The following is an 18,085-nucleotide window of genomic DNA, read 5'->3' as shown; positions in this document are numbered from 1 at the left end:
GAGATTTAAAAAATAATTCAATAAAAGGGTGTCCTTAATTGTGGCCAATGTGTATAAGAGAAAAACATTTATTTCATAATGATATTTCCCCCCATTTTAAATTCTTATTATCCAATAAAAGGATACATTTTTGTGAATTTTTCAAATAAAACATCAAAAAGATTAACAATGCAGATGAATTTTCACAGCCTTATTTGATCATATTTGCCAAGGGTGCCAATATTTGTGGGCATGACTGTATGTAATACATGACAATATCAGTCAGATTTACAACAGTGAGATAACTTGTGAAAAATTCAGTTTTTTAACATTCATTTAAAAAAGAATTCATGTCTGTTATCAAAAGGTTATGAACAACCAAATCTCATATAATTTACAACAGTTAGATAACTTGTGAAAAATGCAGTTTTTAACATCAGTTAAAAAAGAACAGTAACATTCATGTCTGCTATCAAAAGGTTATGAACAACCTAATCTCATATAATTTACAATAATAGCTCATATCAAAAGATTCAGCACTTTTTCATGAAAAACGTATAACAGTAACATTGTGGAGACAAATAGTAACATTATCTTTCATCAAATGTTTTTTCATCAGTTTTTTTGGCTTTCAGCTACAACAAAATTCATCACTTTACTAAACCATTTCAAATTAAGACAAACCTGTTATTCTTGATGAACAAACATCGCCTTCATATATATCTATATATATGAAGCCACTTTCCAGAAACATTGTGATGCTGACTTCAACTCAGTTCTATAGATAAGATACTGCCTATACTGACAAAACTGGCACATCCTGACATTACTGACATCATGTACTCTCACAGTTATACCTTTCCCTCCTCTTAGCTAGGTTCTCCTCTCTAGCTGCAGGATCTGCCCTTTGCTTTGCATGGAAACTTGCACACCTCTCCTTACTAGAAAGAGGCATCTGTAATAATGTGAAAAAATGCTTGAAATAGGCAGAAATATATTATATATGTTAATATTAATTCATAGTAGTTGTACAAACTATATATGTGATAAAACAATTAAGAAATAACTAAATAAATCAGTTAAATGCTCTGTGTCATATGGTATAACAACATGTCATACGGTAAAATAGTTTGTCCGTATGACATTTTTTGTGTGCCCTTATGACAGTTTCATGCTTTGTCATTTATAAAAGGCAGTTGCTTGGTCACCTCCTTCCACCATTACACTTTACCTTGACTTTTAAACTTTATATTTCACCTGTAAATCAATATTTTTTCAAATTTTAAATGTATTAAACCCTTTTTTGACGTTTGACCATATGACACCCAAATCTGCGACACATGGTAACACACTTGGAAAAGGTGAAATTACCTGAAATTTGGGAGCAAAATCTTAAACTTACATTCAACTTGGCTGGTCTTCAGGGGTCCTCTGAGTGATGTCATCACATGTCACATGACTTAAGTCATTAATATTCAGTTCCAAAATGGCTTCCAAACTTTGTTTTACCGTATGACATAGGGGATGGGGGCGTGACGTCACTGATCTAGCGCCGCGGTGGCTGATGGGAAAAATCGCCATTTTGTGAGGCCACTTGTTGTTACGCGCCAATGAAGTCGTAGCTATGGGAAGAACATGTTGTGTCGTTGGATGTAAGGTCCGTTCACACGATCGAAGGGGCAAAAAATTAGACAACGGACTTTCTTTTTATTGTTTTCCGGCCTGGAAACAGAATGAAGGGAGTCGTGTGTCCGATGTAACCAAGCGGAGACGGATGGCCTGGATATCCGCCATAAGACGCACGGACATACACTTCGCAGACATCCCACGATCACTGAAAGTGTGTTCCAGGCATTTTCATTCGGGTAAGTGTATAAACTTCACTTAGCAAATGATTATGTGTTCTTATTTTGTTCTGTTCCCGAGTGGAGTAGTCTTAGGTTCCTTTGCATTTTGTAACTTAGCACTATTCTGTCGACACTGTGGCACAGTGAGCAAGCTAAGTTAGGCTAGTTCAAATAAAGTGCGCTAAATGAATGTGATCAAAAAAAGCACCCAGAATGTCTGAGGGGTAATCCAGCCGAATCTAGAGACCAATTTTTGATCACTATGACTGAAGCACGATAAATTCTCTTAACATTTGTATGTGTGCCACCTGTTAGTATTGTTTACCACATGAGTTAAGTTGGAACTGAAGTATATAGCATTCCCACTGTTGTTTGCAATATTTAGTTTCAATTCGGATAATTTTGTCTCCCCAAAGGTAAACCAGCATATGAGATGGATGAGTCTCATCCAGACTGGGCTCCAGCCCTGCACCTGGGTCACTCTGAAGTCACAGCCACAGTGTCAGATCGGCATGCCCGCAGACAGCATAGACATCATTTGAGAGAATCTGAGGGAGGAGGCCACAATGATCAAAACATCATGAACGAAGATGAGAGAGAAGATGCAGAAGAAGAGGGATATAGGGATCAAGCAGAGGCAGCTGTGGAAGAGGAAGAATACAGGGAAACGACAGAAACAGACCAACTAGCGGCTAAGAGACTAAGAGTAGAATGCCAGTTCTGTGAGCAAAGCAGTGCAGAAGTAACACGCCTTTTGCAAGAAAATAGGGAGCTTAGGTCTGAGTTAAACAAATTGAAGATGGATGAAGAGTTTTTCAAAGATAATACAGAGAAGGTACGATATTATACGGGACTTCCATGTTTTGCAATTTTGTTTTCAATGTTTACCACTGTTAAGCCCTTCCTGCCAGTTGCAAAGAAGCTGTCACAGTTTCAAATGGTTTTACTGACACTCATTCGTCTAAGGCTTGATCTTCCAATCCAGCATCTTTCACACATTTTTAATGTGTCACGTAGAACTCTTTATGCTACCTTTGCAGACACCATAGATGTGCTGTATGCACGCCTCGCTCCCTTGTTGTACTGGCCTGAGTGGCACTGTTTACAAGCCACAATGCCACCTCAATTTCTGCAAGCTTTTGGAAAGCGTGTTGCGATTATTGTTGACTGTTTTGAAATACGTACAGAGAGGCCGTCAAATTTAATGGCGCGTGCACAATCATTTTCCCACTACAAAGGTACACACACAATGAAATACTTGATAGGAATTACACCCCAAGGCCTAATTTCATTTATTTCTAAGGGATGGTGGGGATGAGCATCTGACAAGCACATAACCGAGAATTGTGGGCTTCTTAACAAACTGTTGCCTGGTGATGTAGTGTTAGCAGACAGAGGCTTTAATATTAAAGACAGTGTGGGAATGATGTGCGCGGAAGTTAAAATTCCTGCATTCACTAAACGCAGATGTCAACTTGATGCTAAGGATGTGGAAGACACACGTGCTATAGCACACCTTAGGATACATGTAGAAAGGGTAATAGGTAGCTTGCGCAATAAGTACACACTTTTACATAACACCATACCAATTAGTTTGTTGCTTCCCTGTAAGGATGAAGAATTTACCCTTCTTGATAAAATAGTTAATGTTTGTTGTATTCTAGTTAACATGTGTCCAAGTGTTGTTGTAAGGCCAGATGAAACAGAAAAGTGTGCATGTTAAATGGTAAAAAGACCCCTGGAGAAATTTGGTGTGTGTGAATGTGTGGTACCCTCCTGATATTGAGCATGTTTGTATTTGGAGTGTGTGTACCTTCTTTAGAATGAACTTGGTATGCTATTTGTACATGAAATACTTCAGATGAAAATGGATGACAATTTGAACATTAAAATTTTTTTAATACAAAAAAAAGATCCTGCAAATGTTTTTGTTTCTTGTGCTTCTTGTGTTGAACTACTTTGAAACACTGAATTTCAAGTAACAAGTTTCAAGTAACAGGCTAATACTTTGAGTCAAGTAAAACATTTTAAAAAAACAACTCTTAACTGAGTAGGCCTAAGTGCAATTCTTTCATGAACAACAGCCACTTCTTTACTACTGCTCTTTTTCACTTGGAACATGAGGCTGCATGTCCTTTGAGTGATATTTTGCAACAAGTTCTGGGAGGCACACTTTCTTGAAGAATTCTTGTGCTTTCTGTAGACGAGGTTCCCAGAACTCCTGGTCTGGAAAGACACGCACCACTGTGAAATCGTTTTTGGTCCAAACAACAAGATCACAGTGATTTGATTGGGTGACAAAAATTTGTGTCTGGATCTGTGTGTAGAAGCGATGGTGTCTTTTCAACTGAAGGTTGTCTGATGACAACTGGAGACAAAAGTCTTTGTCCTTCATGTCCAATGCCTGCTGGATGTTGCAGGACCGATACTTGAAAGGACACTTCACCTCCAGGCAGCCCTTCCCACAGCATTCACACATAGTCAGGCCATCCGGTGACGCTCCGATTTCAGGGAAGCTACTGTTAATTATAAAGCCACACGGTTCAATTTTGAAGTTTGTGTGAGATGCAGCTCTGGATTCAGTGTAGGCCTTTCTAGCATCCCCCTCATGACTGATACCCCATCTGGTTTGGACAGTTGATACTGTGTGCTGTATGTGTGGGTAACACACCTGCGTAAAAACTGTGTGGGATGGCCTCTCCAGAGAGGTGGCATATACTGCATGCATTTTTGATGCTGTAATTCTTCCGCTTCTGTAATCATACCATGCAGATGACAGATGTTGTTGCCTGGTGTACTCTTCTACAGCTACTGCCTGCTCGTCAGTCACACTTACAGCATTCATGTGCTTCTCACAGGCCAGCAGGACAGCAGACAGGTCACTTGCATCTATGCTTTCATCATACAGGGATTTTGCCAGGCATGGAGGTAAAGCAGAGGATGGTGCAGCAGCTGTGTGTTGTGTGTATTGGGCATAGTACTTCTCCATCCCTGACAAACCAACAGCCTTGCTATGGTGCAGTAACGTATCAAGAAGCGGTGATAAATCTTCAAGATTACCTCGAGGAGTTTTCAGTTTCTGTGCCCGACTCCTTATGGCTGGTGCTGTGGACTGCATATTTATTCGCTGGTCTAATGTCTTCCTTTGTGCAACTGAGGAGGTATAGTTGATCCTATATCCCACTTCTGGGTGAATCTTGCTTAAGTTACTGGGCAAAACCCAGTATGCTGGCACATCAGTGACAGTCTTTGTGCCACGAATTCGAACTGTTGCCTCCAACTTAAACAAGAGAGCACCTACATGAGTACAGGTCTCAGCTATCCCTGCCATGCAGGTACAATGGGCACACTCCACCTTCCCAGCGCTGCTCACAATGACCCAGGGCTTTAGAGGAGGCTCATTCAATCGCTGTGAGTGCATAACCTGTGTACATACAGAACAACAGTAAATGAAAAGAGCAGTGGGCAAAAGTATTATATATATTTGGGTCCTGTTGCTAATTTCACATAATTTTTTAAAAAAGGTTTTCATTTAATGAAAAAGTAGCCTTATTAAATGAACTATTATTTATAAGCTCTCTTTTTTCCTTCTTGGGCCTGAAATGGAGGAATTTTTGTCAATATTGATAATTAAACAATATTTTGCTAAATGTGCTTTTGTGCTAAAACCTTGCCTAGTTTAGGCCCGTCATGGATAAATAATGATGACAATAAAACGATCAATACTATTTAGGGCAGATAGGCTAGATAGTATGCACATTGGGAGGCAGGAAAATTGTCCATCTGAATGGGCAGATAAATCACTGGCTCACTCGATTCTTAAATTATTCGTTCAAAACCTTATTCATTCAAGGAACGAGACACCGTGTTTTTAAAAAAAGATAATTTAACGAACACGTTTTTACATTGTTGTATATAATATATAGGTCATTTGTGATCGCAGGTAGGTAAGCAAGATGATACTCACCTTTGTACGGACGACGGTGTTTTCACAACTCGGCGATTTGTAGGCTTCCAAGTCATGGACCCAGCCATTTGTGAACTGAACGTGGGCTTCCATAGATTTAAAATTACGAAATTGAGCCTCGGTATAAGCACTCACACCACATACTAAATATACAAAAATATCTGGAAAAGTCAGAGGAGGTAAATCGTCGGGGTCTCGAGTACATTCTCTTGAAGGCACCTCATATGGATCCAGATTTCCGATCAATGCCATCTTTTCCAGGTACCGTTTTCTTGCGTCCGGTAGAAGTTTGTCTCTATATAGTACATTTCGTTCATTTAATCCACTTTTCAACATTGTTTTGATAAATTTTTGTGTGGCCTCACAAAATGGTGGCGCCCTCCTGTTTACGTCCCAGAATGCACTGCGCTGTGACGTCGGTTGCCAAGCTCTATAGGGAAAATGTGTTTTTGCGGAACAATTTGTTTAAGATACTAATGACATTTCTTAAAGGTCTATCTTACTGATACTTTAATATGCTTATCTTAAGACTTGAAAAAATATGCCAAATGAAAAATGTTATCATTTTTAAATATTTTTAATCATTTTAAATGCAGTTGTCTTAAATAACTTAAAGTGAATTCCGTTTGACCGTATGACATTTGACCACATTAATAGTCTAAAAGTTACCTATTTTTGAATTTTTCACACAATTATGAACAGTGAGGAGGAAAAATGATGTGAGATTAAAACATATATATAAATTTAAACCTATTTTATATAAATATATAATATTTATTGCTTGTGGAAGTCCAAATCAGTGCGGCACGTCACTGACCCATATATATATATATATATATATATATATATATATATATATATATATATTATTGTGCATTTGAATCAGAGAAGGCTGTAATGGGTTTGGCTTAATATTTGTCATGGCCCAACAAGGTTTTTAAGATGACAACTGACATTTAAACACATATTGATTATAAACTGCTGTTGTCTGTAAGATTATAACATAATGGGCAAAAGAGACCTGACTTCACATAAAAAGACAACTCTGTTTGTGAAACTTGAAATTAAGCATATTTGACCATTGGAAATATGATAGGATGGACATTTCACTGCTGCTCTGAAAGATTTCTTCTGACTTCACGATCCTAAAGACAGAGGAAACGGCTGTTTGAATGTAAGAACTGGGAAGGGAAACTGTCATTTTGCAACTCCATATAGTGCTGCCAGTGTGCATCAGATGCTTCTCTAATGAACTTACTGGAAACTGCGGAATGTAGAATTTTCACACATTACAGCATTATGATGTCATAGTAATCTGAAAGCTGTTAAGTTGCTGCTCTGACTGCTATCTGGTACAATTGTTGTCAGATACACTAGAACAGATCTTTTGTGGATATTTAACCCAACCATTCGCTTTGCAGCTCCGAAGAGACTCTTGGTAGACATTTCACAGCACATTGGCAGTATTCTGCAGCAGTGTTTTAGAATGGCACTGTTTCGCAGTCTGTTTAAATGGATTCAATGTTATGTTCACTGCATACCCAAAAGGAGAACAAAAAAGGAGGTGCAGAGGTGGACAGTACCAGAATGGGCCCCAATGGAAGGGGTGAGTAGACCCTTTGATGTTGGCAATATTGGCCAGATAAAGAAAAATACGAAAGAAGGTCAAAAGGATGAGATGATGATGAAGGGATGGAGTGAGAATGAGGAAATCAGGCAGGCTGAAGAAAAAAGAAAGATTATGGTAACAGGAAGTGAACATGAGACCAACAGAGAGGATAAAGAGAAGAGAAACAAAAAAATGAAGGAAGAGGAGAGTAAAGACCCAACTCCATTACGTATTGAGGTCAAACCACAACCAACTCCACCAGCCACTGAGATCAAAACCCTGGCTGGTTCTCCCTTCATAAAGTCATCAGTGGAAGAACCATTGGTGGCTAAAAGGGTCCCTCGACACCTGCCTCCACTGGCCACTGAGACCAGATCTCCATCATCAAGGGAAGAGCCATTGCTGGTTCAGAGGGTATCTCAACACCCAGCTTTACCAGCCATTGAGGTTAAACACCTGCCTGGCTCTTCCTTCATAAAATCATCAGTGGAAGAACCTCCTTTATCAATGGCAGAACTTCCAGTTCAAAGTGTTTCTCAATACCCATCTCCACAACCACAAGCCATTGAGAGCAGACCACTGCAATCAGTTGATAAACCACTGATGGTTCAAGAAGTCTCCAGGCATTTTGCTCCAAAAGCTACTGAGACCAAACCTCTGCGTCGTTCTTTTGTGGTGGACCCTGAGATGGTTCCGAAGACATCTAGACACCAGGCTCAACCAGCCACAGAATCATGGGCGGTTCCACAGAAGCTAACGCTAAAACAAATAAGATCAATGTCCAGGTCTACATCCTCTAAGTCACCAGAGGGGGAACCACCGATGGTTCAAAGGGCCTCTCTAAACCTGGTTCCACCAGCCATCAAGAGTACACCACTGCAACCAGTAGCTGAACGATTGATGATTCAAAGAACCTCTAGACATTTTGCTCCAAAACCTGCTGGATCTTTTGTTCAAGGACCCAAGATGGTTCAAAGAGCATCACAACATCTGGCTCCACCAGCTGAAGGACCATCATGGGCAGAACCAACTCCAGAATCTCTGTCTCATTCAGTGGAAAAACAATCGACGGACCGAGTTATGGTTCCTCCAAGACAAATTCCTAAATGTGTTGAGGTGAAGCCAAAGTCTGCCGCTTCATTACTCGTCATAATGGACATTGAATCTGGAGATGATGAGTTTGTGGAGCACACAGAGACACAGATACCTTTCAGAGAGATTGAGAAGGCTGATCATGAGCAAACGCTGGATGCTGTGGTGAAGCAGAAAGGAAAGTTTGAGAAGGTCCATCCTAAGGTTCTGGAGCAGTCAAGTGACTCTGGGAAAAAGACATGTGGAGACTCCAAAGCTGAAGCGTTACAAAAAGCTAAGGAACTGGATGAGCGACTGACGAGGCTGTTCTGCGTAGACTACAACCATGGTCCTAAGAAAGAGAACCAACAATGTTTAAAAGGTCAAGAGAAGCCTAAGACCAAAGGGAAAATAAGAGCTGGTCCTTTCAGCTGGGCGGAGAAAAAGTTAAAAAGGATAAATAAAGAGAAGTCGGAAAAGGATGGAAAAGCTTGAAACAACTTATTTGAAGAATTCCTAAAGGATCCAAAATCACTGTTTAACATACAGCCATATTTATAACTCACTCTATTTAATGGCAAAAAAAGTGTATTTGCAGAAAATGTAAGGCTACTTAAGTGTACTTAAAGAGTGTGCTTTCATGACTATGTTTTATAACATACTGAAGTGTTCATTTTAATTCTGTTGTGTTCTATGTTGATGTACTAATAAAGCATATGTAAAAGAATAAAGAATTCATTCAAATTTCAAGTGTGTGCATTTGATAATGTATTTTAAATGCTTTTTAATATATAATATATATATATATATATATATATATATATATATATATATATATACAGTCTGCATTAATTGACTTGAAATGTACTTTTGCACTTGAAATGAAAATATAAAATGATTTTTTTGGTGACAATTTACCATAAAATGTAATATAATTTTGAATAATATGGTTCGAATCTCATGTTTATTATCATTGTGCACTTCAGAAATAATATCTTACATATATATATATATATATATATATATATATATATATATATATATATATTTTTTTTTTTTTTTTTTTTTTTTACAAATTATATTGTATAAAATGAGGCCAAAACTGCACATTTATAGTGTTGTAAAATACACTAAATTGAACACAGATTAAATGTTTTAAAATGTTTTAAAATGAACTCTTAATTACAATTCATTTCAGCAATCAATCAATATCCTTAAAGCAAAATTATTTTATTTAAATTCAGTTAAAATACATTGAATTTTATTCAGACTGCTTATTAAAATATTGTTCAAATAGACTTTAATAGATTGTTGTACAGTACAGACCAAAAGTTTGGACACACCTTCTCATTTAAAGAGTTTTCTTTATTTTCATGACTATGAAAAATTGTAGATTCACACTGAAGGCATCAAAACTATGAATTAACAGTAGTCCTATGATACACTTTATCTCAAGTCTTGATGATTTATTACCCTGATTTATGGCCTGATTTATGGCCGTACAGTCCGTGTAGATTGACAGGTAGTCAGAAGTGTGCATGGTCAGTTTGGATTGATTTATGACTATAAGGCCTGTCAGTCAAAGCGGTTGCCATGCCACTGGGTCCTGTGACCCTTGATTGACATGGCAGAGGTGTGTAAATCAAAAGATCAAAGAGATCTCAGATTTGACTTGTGTTGTGTTTATTACTGGATATATGATGGTTGTGTCTGTAACCAGAGCTGTGGGGGGTTTCTGTGAAGTTCCTTTCTGGCTTGTTGTTCACACCTAAAGACAGTGGGAGGTATTTGGGTTCTTCCTGGGGAAAAAAAATGGCTGTGCAAAAGTGAGGGTTTTGACGTCTTGACAGGATCAATGTTTGTTTGATCTATATGGTGTTGATACCTAGGCACCAACAGGCCACATGCTCCCCGTCTACAAACACATTTGAAAAGGAGGACGATGTCTGGTGTCTTTCCAGGTGAGAATTTCAAAGAGTGAGAGAGACCATTATCTACATCATCAACTAACCAAGTCGCTGAAGAGATAAATAATTGAATGTTATCTGGAATTAATAAAATCAAACAAGCATTCCTTAATTTTAAGAAAATACTATCCATAATATGTTATGTGTAAAAGGAGTTGAAATCTCACGCTAATTTTAAAACCGACTTTAAACACACACACACACACACACACACACAAATTGGTTTTCCATGTTCTATGGGACATCCCGTAGACGTAATGCTTTTTTAGACTGTACAAATTGTATTTTGCATCACCATACACCAACCTTACACTTAAACCTACCCCTTACAGAAAATTTCGTTAATTTTAAGATTTTCAAAAACACTTCATTCTGTATGATTTATAAACTTGTTTCCTCACAGGGACAAAAACAATCCCCAAGGATTTTGGATATTGCCATCATTGTTCCCCATAACATGGGGTATACCTGAACCACACAAACACACACACACACACACACACACACACACACGCAGTAAAACTGAGTAAACTAAATATTATTTATGAGCAAATTCGTATTTGTTGTTTTTACTTTGTGTTATGTAAGAAATGTTTTAATTTAATAATCTAACCTGTAGTATGTGTACTGTAAATGAACAAATATACATTTAGCTTAAACTCAGTAAAATAATTACACCTACCATTTTAAACATGTTTAAAAGATTACACATTGTGTGTCACTAAAGCAAGGCACACTGTCTATTGTCTTAAAAAATGTTTAAATAACCTGATGACCAGCATTGTTTCTTTAGATCATTTATGCACACAAGTGCTTTTTTCGCACGAGTAGAAAACTCTTTGGATGTGTTTGGCAAAAACATCATTTCTACATCTTAAATGCATGACTGAACTTTTCTCATTCGACAGAAATACTATTTTCTAATTATTTACCCGGCCTATAACACTTGGTGTAAATGTTCTTACCTAGAACAGAAAACATACACTTTGACTATTTGACTATTTTGTAGGCATCATGTAATGTTAAATGGTTTACAAAAAAAAAATTTGCACCAGCAGCTGTGATTTTCAAAATGAAAGAAATGTACAAGCTAAGGATGTTTCAACTATTATCATCATTTCCTTTTGACTCTGATAAACTCGTAATGAATTTTCTATGCAAGTGACACGATATACAGTTCTCGTACTATTTGTGTAGATAGCTGTGCTAAAACATTTATGACTATTTTTGCATGCCAGCAGATTATGTCAAGGGTGTTTCACATCTAAGAATCACAATGTTTTGTAAATGACATTTTTCTTACACCTCAAGATTTAGCCATATCAAGATTTTGGACGGCCGTTCACAATTTGTTTGTTGGACTGTACGTTTTTAGGTGATCTCTGTGTGGTGTCATCATAATAGGAATAAATGAAAATTAAGAAATTAAGTTACAGTTTTTCTCTTCGAGATATTTCTTTTAGTGCAACTTTGTGTCTGTCCAAAAAGTGTGATCACATGAAGCATCGACACAACAAAAAATGAAGTCTAGCTGTTTTACACTTAAAACTATTACAACCTAAACAAATGAAATGGTTCCACTGAAAGATGCCCACTCGTTTAAGTTTGAGCATGTTAAAGTTTCCACACTCCTGTGTAGAGATAAATTTTATCCATAACCTTTTGTGTATTCACGTGACCAAATCACTAAGAAAGAGAGTATAGCAAGAAAGCAAATGTTTACAATGCATATAAAATTCAGAATACAATTGTTAAAAAAAATTATGTTGATTTGTAAATGGTATTTTTATTAATCCACTAGATTAAGTCATCTTGTTCAGATAGCAGATGAAACCATTCACATTTTGGGCCCTATCTTGCACCCAGCGCAATTGACTTTGTACACCGACGCATGTGTCATTCCTATTTTGCACCCACGCAAAGCGCGCTTTTCCCTCCACAGAAGCACGTCGCTAAACTAGTGAATGAACTTGCGCTCCCTGGGCGGTTCAGCGCAAAAAAGGAGGCGTGTTCCGGCGCAAACAATCCCTGGTGCTATTTTGCTGTTCCATTAAACAATTGCGCCACTGACCAGAAAAAACCTAGTCTAAAGTCAGTGGCGCGTTGCGCGTTGTTCATTATGCTATTTTAAGGGCGCATGCTTGACCATAATGTATAGCGTGCACAACGCGCATACACTTTGCTCATGTAATCTACACAGATGCAACAGTTATTTTTGCAAATCATAAACTGTTACACAAAAAAAAAATATTAACACATGAGATGACGGAAATCATTGTGGTGTGCCACGAAGATGTGAAAAAATAGGCATAAATCTAGCTTACAAATTATTCAGGCTAATTGTAGTAATTAAGGATCAGACCTGTTTGCCCAATAGTGGCAAGACATATAGGCTATGTAAGGACATCTGACAAATATGTTTGTCCGTCAAGAACCAGGAAAAAAATCGATGAAACAATTGTGGCTATTTCCTCCCACGCCTGTTTAACCGACGCAATTTTGGGTGGGTTTCTCCCATCCCCATACAACACAACTTCTCTGTCTTTCACTGCTCTTACAAGAACATCAGTCTCCTCGGCTGTGAACCGCTCCTGGCGTGCGCCTGCTAAATACGCCATAATAATAGCAATCCATAATGGAACTTGCGCACCTGCTTTTAAAGGGAATGTTGGATGACGGTCTGATTGGTTTATTTCACGTTACGCCCAAACCACACCTATGAATAATGAAGCTACTTCAGACCAACCCATTTTAGATTTGCGCCGGGCGCAAGAGCCATTTATCCCGCCGGGAAAATAGCAACAGCGCCGAGACCCGCCCACAAAGTTACTTGCGCTTCGCGCTTTGACACTTGCGTTTCAGATCGTTAAAATAGGGCCCTTTGTTTGTTTGGCCGTTTTTGTTTGAAGACTCCTGTAAGTTCATGTTATGGGAAAGAGAGCAGGGTGAGCACATCCTATTCATTTAAGAAAAAGTATTAAACATTTGACCAAACTTTTTTATTATTTTGACAAAACACAACAACATTAAAGAATGTTATCCGTTCCCATCTTCTTTGACTCAAATGAAGCAACATCTCTGGTGTATGTAAGCATCTACAATGTGTGTATGTGCTAAACATCTGTTTCTCCACTTCTGCCAGATTTGTTAGATGGGCTTTTGTTGTAATACAGACACATTTGAGAACTATGATGTTTTATTTTCTCACTTTTGTAATGATTATAGAAAAATTCAAACATAACTTTTGCATACGGAGCAAAACTGACTAAAAAAATCACTGAATTAAAAAATGCAAAAGTGTGTACGGCATTTGGCAAAACAGGATTTTAGCTGTAATGAGCACATAAGACAAAAATTGTCAATGTGTGACTTGTAAATATATTCTATTTTATTTTATTTATTTATTTATTTTTACCAGAGATAGTCGACTGATGATGAGTTTTCTCTGACTGTGGTCAAACATACAGTGCCTGTTCATAGGAATTTTTACAGCATAACTACAGCATAAAAATATCGCCCCTACATCTAGAGCTCTTGTTCATATAGCTGATGATGGTGTTCACATTTGTATTTGTCGTACTCGTTAGTTTCAACATTTCTACTGGACATTAAAGAGTAGGCCTGTGTGTACTCCCTTTATGTCAGAAGCATTAACATCTACTGTGTGCTAAGAATTTTCTGCTTTCTCCACTTTTGGTGGATTTACTAGAGGGACTATGTGACCTTGTTGTAATGTGATTACGTTTAAGATCCATATGATTGCACTAAACCCCCCTTGAATAGGTTATAGACATACTCTTTTATACAGGAAATGTTTCCACAACAGAAATATGTATCAGAATAACAAATACCTAATTTGAAAATATGAAATCCTCTCTTCTAAACTATTGTGAAAACTTTTAATGTTGATATCTTTTTCATTGTTTTTTAGATAAAGACTATTCTCAGAGTTTGGTAAACAGGCAAAAACATGAACAAAATGTAGTACAAGATGATTAAATGATTGTCAAGAGTCTGTTTAAACTGAGATTGTGATGCACTTTAGAGCTTTTTCTGGTCTACCAGTGTCACAAAGACACAACATTTTCAATCAACTTGAAAATGAGTCCTGCCATTTTCTGTTCTGACTGTTACACTTAATACAAACCCGTCTATTACACTTAAAGTTAGACATTAAAAGTCATGGATGCCACAGGAACTATTTCTCTGTTTCTCTAAACATCACACTAAATAAACCAGAGATCACATGTAGAAAGAATTCATTGAAAGGGGCATGTTTTAGTCCATTTTAGATGGTCTGCACCAACACATGTTTTAGATGTTTTAGGTATTCATCAGACTAACAGGTTTGATTCGGGAAACACACACAACTGGAACTGAGTGTTGTCATGTCTTTATAATTGATCTACTTTTACTTTTAAAACAACACAGTGTGAAATTATGGTCTTCGACAGCATGGGCCCCTGAAATGTTGTAGTATATCTTTGTTTTTTACAAAATATCTAAACATTTATCTATCTTAAAATATTAGTTATTACGTGTTTACAAAGTTGTCATGTCTGACGTTTACATTTTTAAGAACATCTGATATAGTTTATCATCTTTTACATTTTATAACGTATATTTCACAAAACCTTGACGCCTGAAAAACGGGTTTAGCATCAGTCCACATTTCAGTTGTTAGCCAGAAAATGCAAGTGAGCCGAGATTTCATTACTGAGATTATCTACATGATGTGAAACTAGCTCACAGTTACATTAGAGTTTTGGGGTTCTAGTTTATGTTGAATAGTGTTTGTTACTGCTCCAAATGTTTAACACCACATTACTCCATTGTGAAGATATGTACTGTACAAAAAGTTTTTCACTGTAGTAGTCCAACTCTGAAACCAGACCAAACAAAAATGAGCTTGAGCCTTAGTTGTGGCAGAATTAAAATGTTTTCTTTTTATCTTTCCATGATTTGTGCGTGTTGTTCTGAACCATGGTTTCATTTTAAACATCACAATCGTATTGTATTGTCATGCATGATTGTAAAGAGTTTTGTGTGTGTCAGTCTCTGGATTTTTTATTTTTTTTTGCAAACAGAACTGCTGTAATGTTAGCGAGCTGTTTGTGTTGTCTGCTTTATTGTGTTTATATACGTCAGATTTCTTTAAATTTGCTCGATTAAAGTATTTAACACAGTTTTGGGTAATGTGTGTGTGAATATAGAGGATCTTTACAAATATTTTTTCTTGAAATAGCCATGTAACACTCTGAATCGAGACTGCTTCTTTTAAATATAACATTAACACATTTTTCATGAGCTCAGACCCATTGTTTTATAAACCACGAAAGATTAAAATGTGATTCAACTTTTTATTTCAACAATACATTTTTGAATATACATTCATACACTGAAGTAGTGAAGAAAATGGTCAAATTGGCATTATTAACAAACAGTAATAATGACATTACAGGTGGTCTAGCCAGAAAAGAAAATCTCTACAGGCCATCATGTTTTGTTCTAGTATGTAGTTGACATAAGTTTGAACAATCTCACATGTCATGGAACCATAATTTTTTGAAACCAACAATGTACATAAATCTGTTACACATGTACACAGACAGAGAACCTGGTTAATGTCCATCTCATCGTCACATTCAGACACCACATCCAGAACTTTTCAAGTCGTTACACAGACTGATTCTTTACTGGTAATAAACATACTAGTCAAATCACGCCATGGGTTATTTTTCAGGCTTCTTACAACATTCATTTCATTCTTAAGATTTTTTACACACTTGGTATCCCCAGTACAATCATGATTTGGATTCTCTATGACAGCATGCATCAGTTTGATCATTTGTTCTCGGTAACACTGTTTAAACATAGTGTCTATGTAGTCTGTTACATGACACTCTTCCCCCGGGGTGCAGTCACACTTCATCTGATCATCCGTAGTGGCGCCAGAACTCCAGTTGCAATCCATCTGCTTTTGCGCAGCGTCAGACATCCTTTTCAGAATTTAATTCAAGAGATAAACTTTGTACCCTAATCAATATAGAATGTTGTCACCATTTCCCAGAATCTGGACTGACTGTATTAATCCACGACGATCCAGGCCTTGTTCAATTTCAGTTTCAATTTCTGGTTTATGGTTCAGATCCGTCGAAGCCTTATTATTTGAAAAATTAGAGAGTGCATCAGTTTCAGACAAATTTGATTGTTGAAGCTGATTCTGTCAGTCCACGTAGATGATGTTTTGATCGACAAGATGTTGCAGTAGCTCCGCTGACCGTGCTGTAAAACCCTTGTTCGCAGATCTAGGAAAACCTGCGATAACTGCAGAGTTTATGAGGTCAGCCGCTCACAGGGGATGAAGACTAGCCATAGTCACGAAGAAGTAGTGGTGGATATTCTGTACATTTGAACAAAAAAATAAAAATGGGTGGTCTTGTTTCTATGTTTCAAATGTTGGTTGGTTGTTGAGATGGGGTGTTGCACTCTAAAAGTGGAGGAGGGTGAAGGGGCCTAATTAGGAATGTGTTTTGACCGGCGAAGCCTAGCTTATGTCACCAAAGAGAATTCTGTCATTTTCACTGGAAGATATTTGGATTAAAGATTACAAGGTTTATTAGGATTTTTGTTAAGACACTTGTTTCAAGTAACGGTAATGTATTGTGCCTTGGGAAAACTTAATCCAACAGCCATTTATTAAACACAGAGCAAGGAACACATAGAAGGGTGATTTAACACTGAAAAAGAAACATTACAACATCATTGTTCAGGTTTGTTATACCGAATACACTATTATCTGACTGATCATTCGGTTTTAAAATAAATTTAAATTTACTTGTTTATCATTGAAAAAATTGTGTTCAACATGGGTATGTCACATTGCTCAAAATATAGTCTCTTTTTGCAGCATTCGTAAGAGTTGACCTCAGGAAGGGGCCAGTCACGATCAGACTCATCAGAGTCAAAGTTTGTTTCAAAGTCCTCCCGACGTTTATTTATCTGCATGAGATAATTCTGGTCATGAAGCGTTTTGTTCCAACAGGATGCTATAGATATGTAGTCTGGTGGCTTTCTTGCATAGTACCGCATACCAGGCGTTGTACCATCCCATTGGAAAATGTACCAGATGTTTTCATCCATATTAAAGTTTCTCCAAATTTGATTGTAGAAGTATGCCCAGTCTACGGCGGTCAAAAGCAGGTAGGTGCATTCGGATGTATATTCTTCATAAGATTCCAAAACGTAGAGCTTCACAATCTGCAACTCTTTGTCAAACACTAATCTCCCCACACGATCATAAGACACGGTGAAATCTTGTTTCACAATATCTTCATCTTCACTGAGAACTTTTCTTATGCTCTTCCCTTGATTTTTTCCTTGGTACAAAAGTCAGCTCCTCTCTCATTTCAGCAGAACTTCTTGGCGGTGTTACACACATCATTCTTCTAGATGTTTCAGGACTGTTTGGAGCAGCGGCCGCCATTGTAACAGGAGCATGCAGAAAGTCTTCTGTGGTTAACTATATGCCCCTAAAGCTTTTTTAAGTATCACACTTGGAAAGTAGGTAGGACCCCACAGGTGTGAAACAATCAAGGATGTGACACCTTCAGTAGTCATAAAACATTGGATGCTTTAGCACATT

At 37.4% G+C, this 18,085-nt stretch overlaps 1 protein-coding gene and 1 pseudogene across 1 annotated transcript; one reads left to right on the top strand and one right to left on the bottom strand.

The window, feature by feature from the left end:
* The first annotated feature begins 1,502 nt into the window (after positions 1-1,502).
* Positions 1,503-3,621, top strand: LOC127938420 (uncharacterized; annotated as a pseudogene).
* A 300-nt stretch (positions 3,622-3,921) lies between these two features.
* On the bottom strand, positions 3,922-6,166 carry LOC127938188 (uncharacterized). The gene is made up of 2 exons (XM_052534626.1): positions 5,794-6,166; positions 3,922-5,250 (listed from the first exon to the last, which is right to left on the bottom strand). The coding sequence occupies exons 1-2, from the start codon at positions 6,127-6,129 to the stop codon at positions 3,922-3,924; spliced, it is 1,665 nt and encodes a 554-aa protein (XP_052390586.1). The 5' UTR covers positions 6,130-6,166.
* Positions 6,167-18,085: the final 11,919 nt, after the last annotated feature.

Source organism: Carassius gibelio, chromosome A20 (genome assembly GCF_023724105.1).
Source record: "Carassius gibelio isolate Cgi1373 ecotype wild population from Czech Republic chromosome A20, carGib1.2-hapl.c, whole genome shotgun sequence".
NCBI classification, from domain to species: domain Eukaryota; kingdom Metazoa; phylum Chordata; class Actinopteri; order Cypriniformes; family Cyprinidae; genus Carassius; species Carassius gibelio.
The sequence above is the reverse complement of the archived record's forward strand: the minus strand, read 5'-3'. Positions and strand labels throughout refer to the sequence as shown.

Excerpts from the sequence above, each read along its gene's own strand:
- LOC127938188 (XM_052534626.1), bottom strand. The coding sequence starts at position 6,129 with ATGTTGAAAAGTGGATTAAATGAACGAAATGTACTATATAGAGACAAA. Across the intron at positions 5,251-5,793 it reads ACACCGTCGTCCGTACAAAG|GTTATGCACTCACAGCGATT; the intron begins GTGAGTATCATC and ends GTATGTACACAG.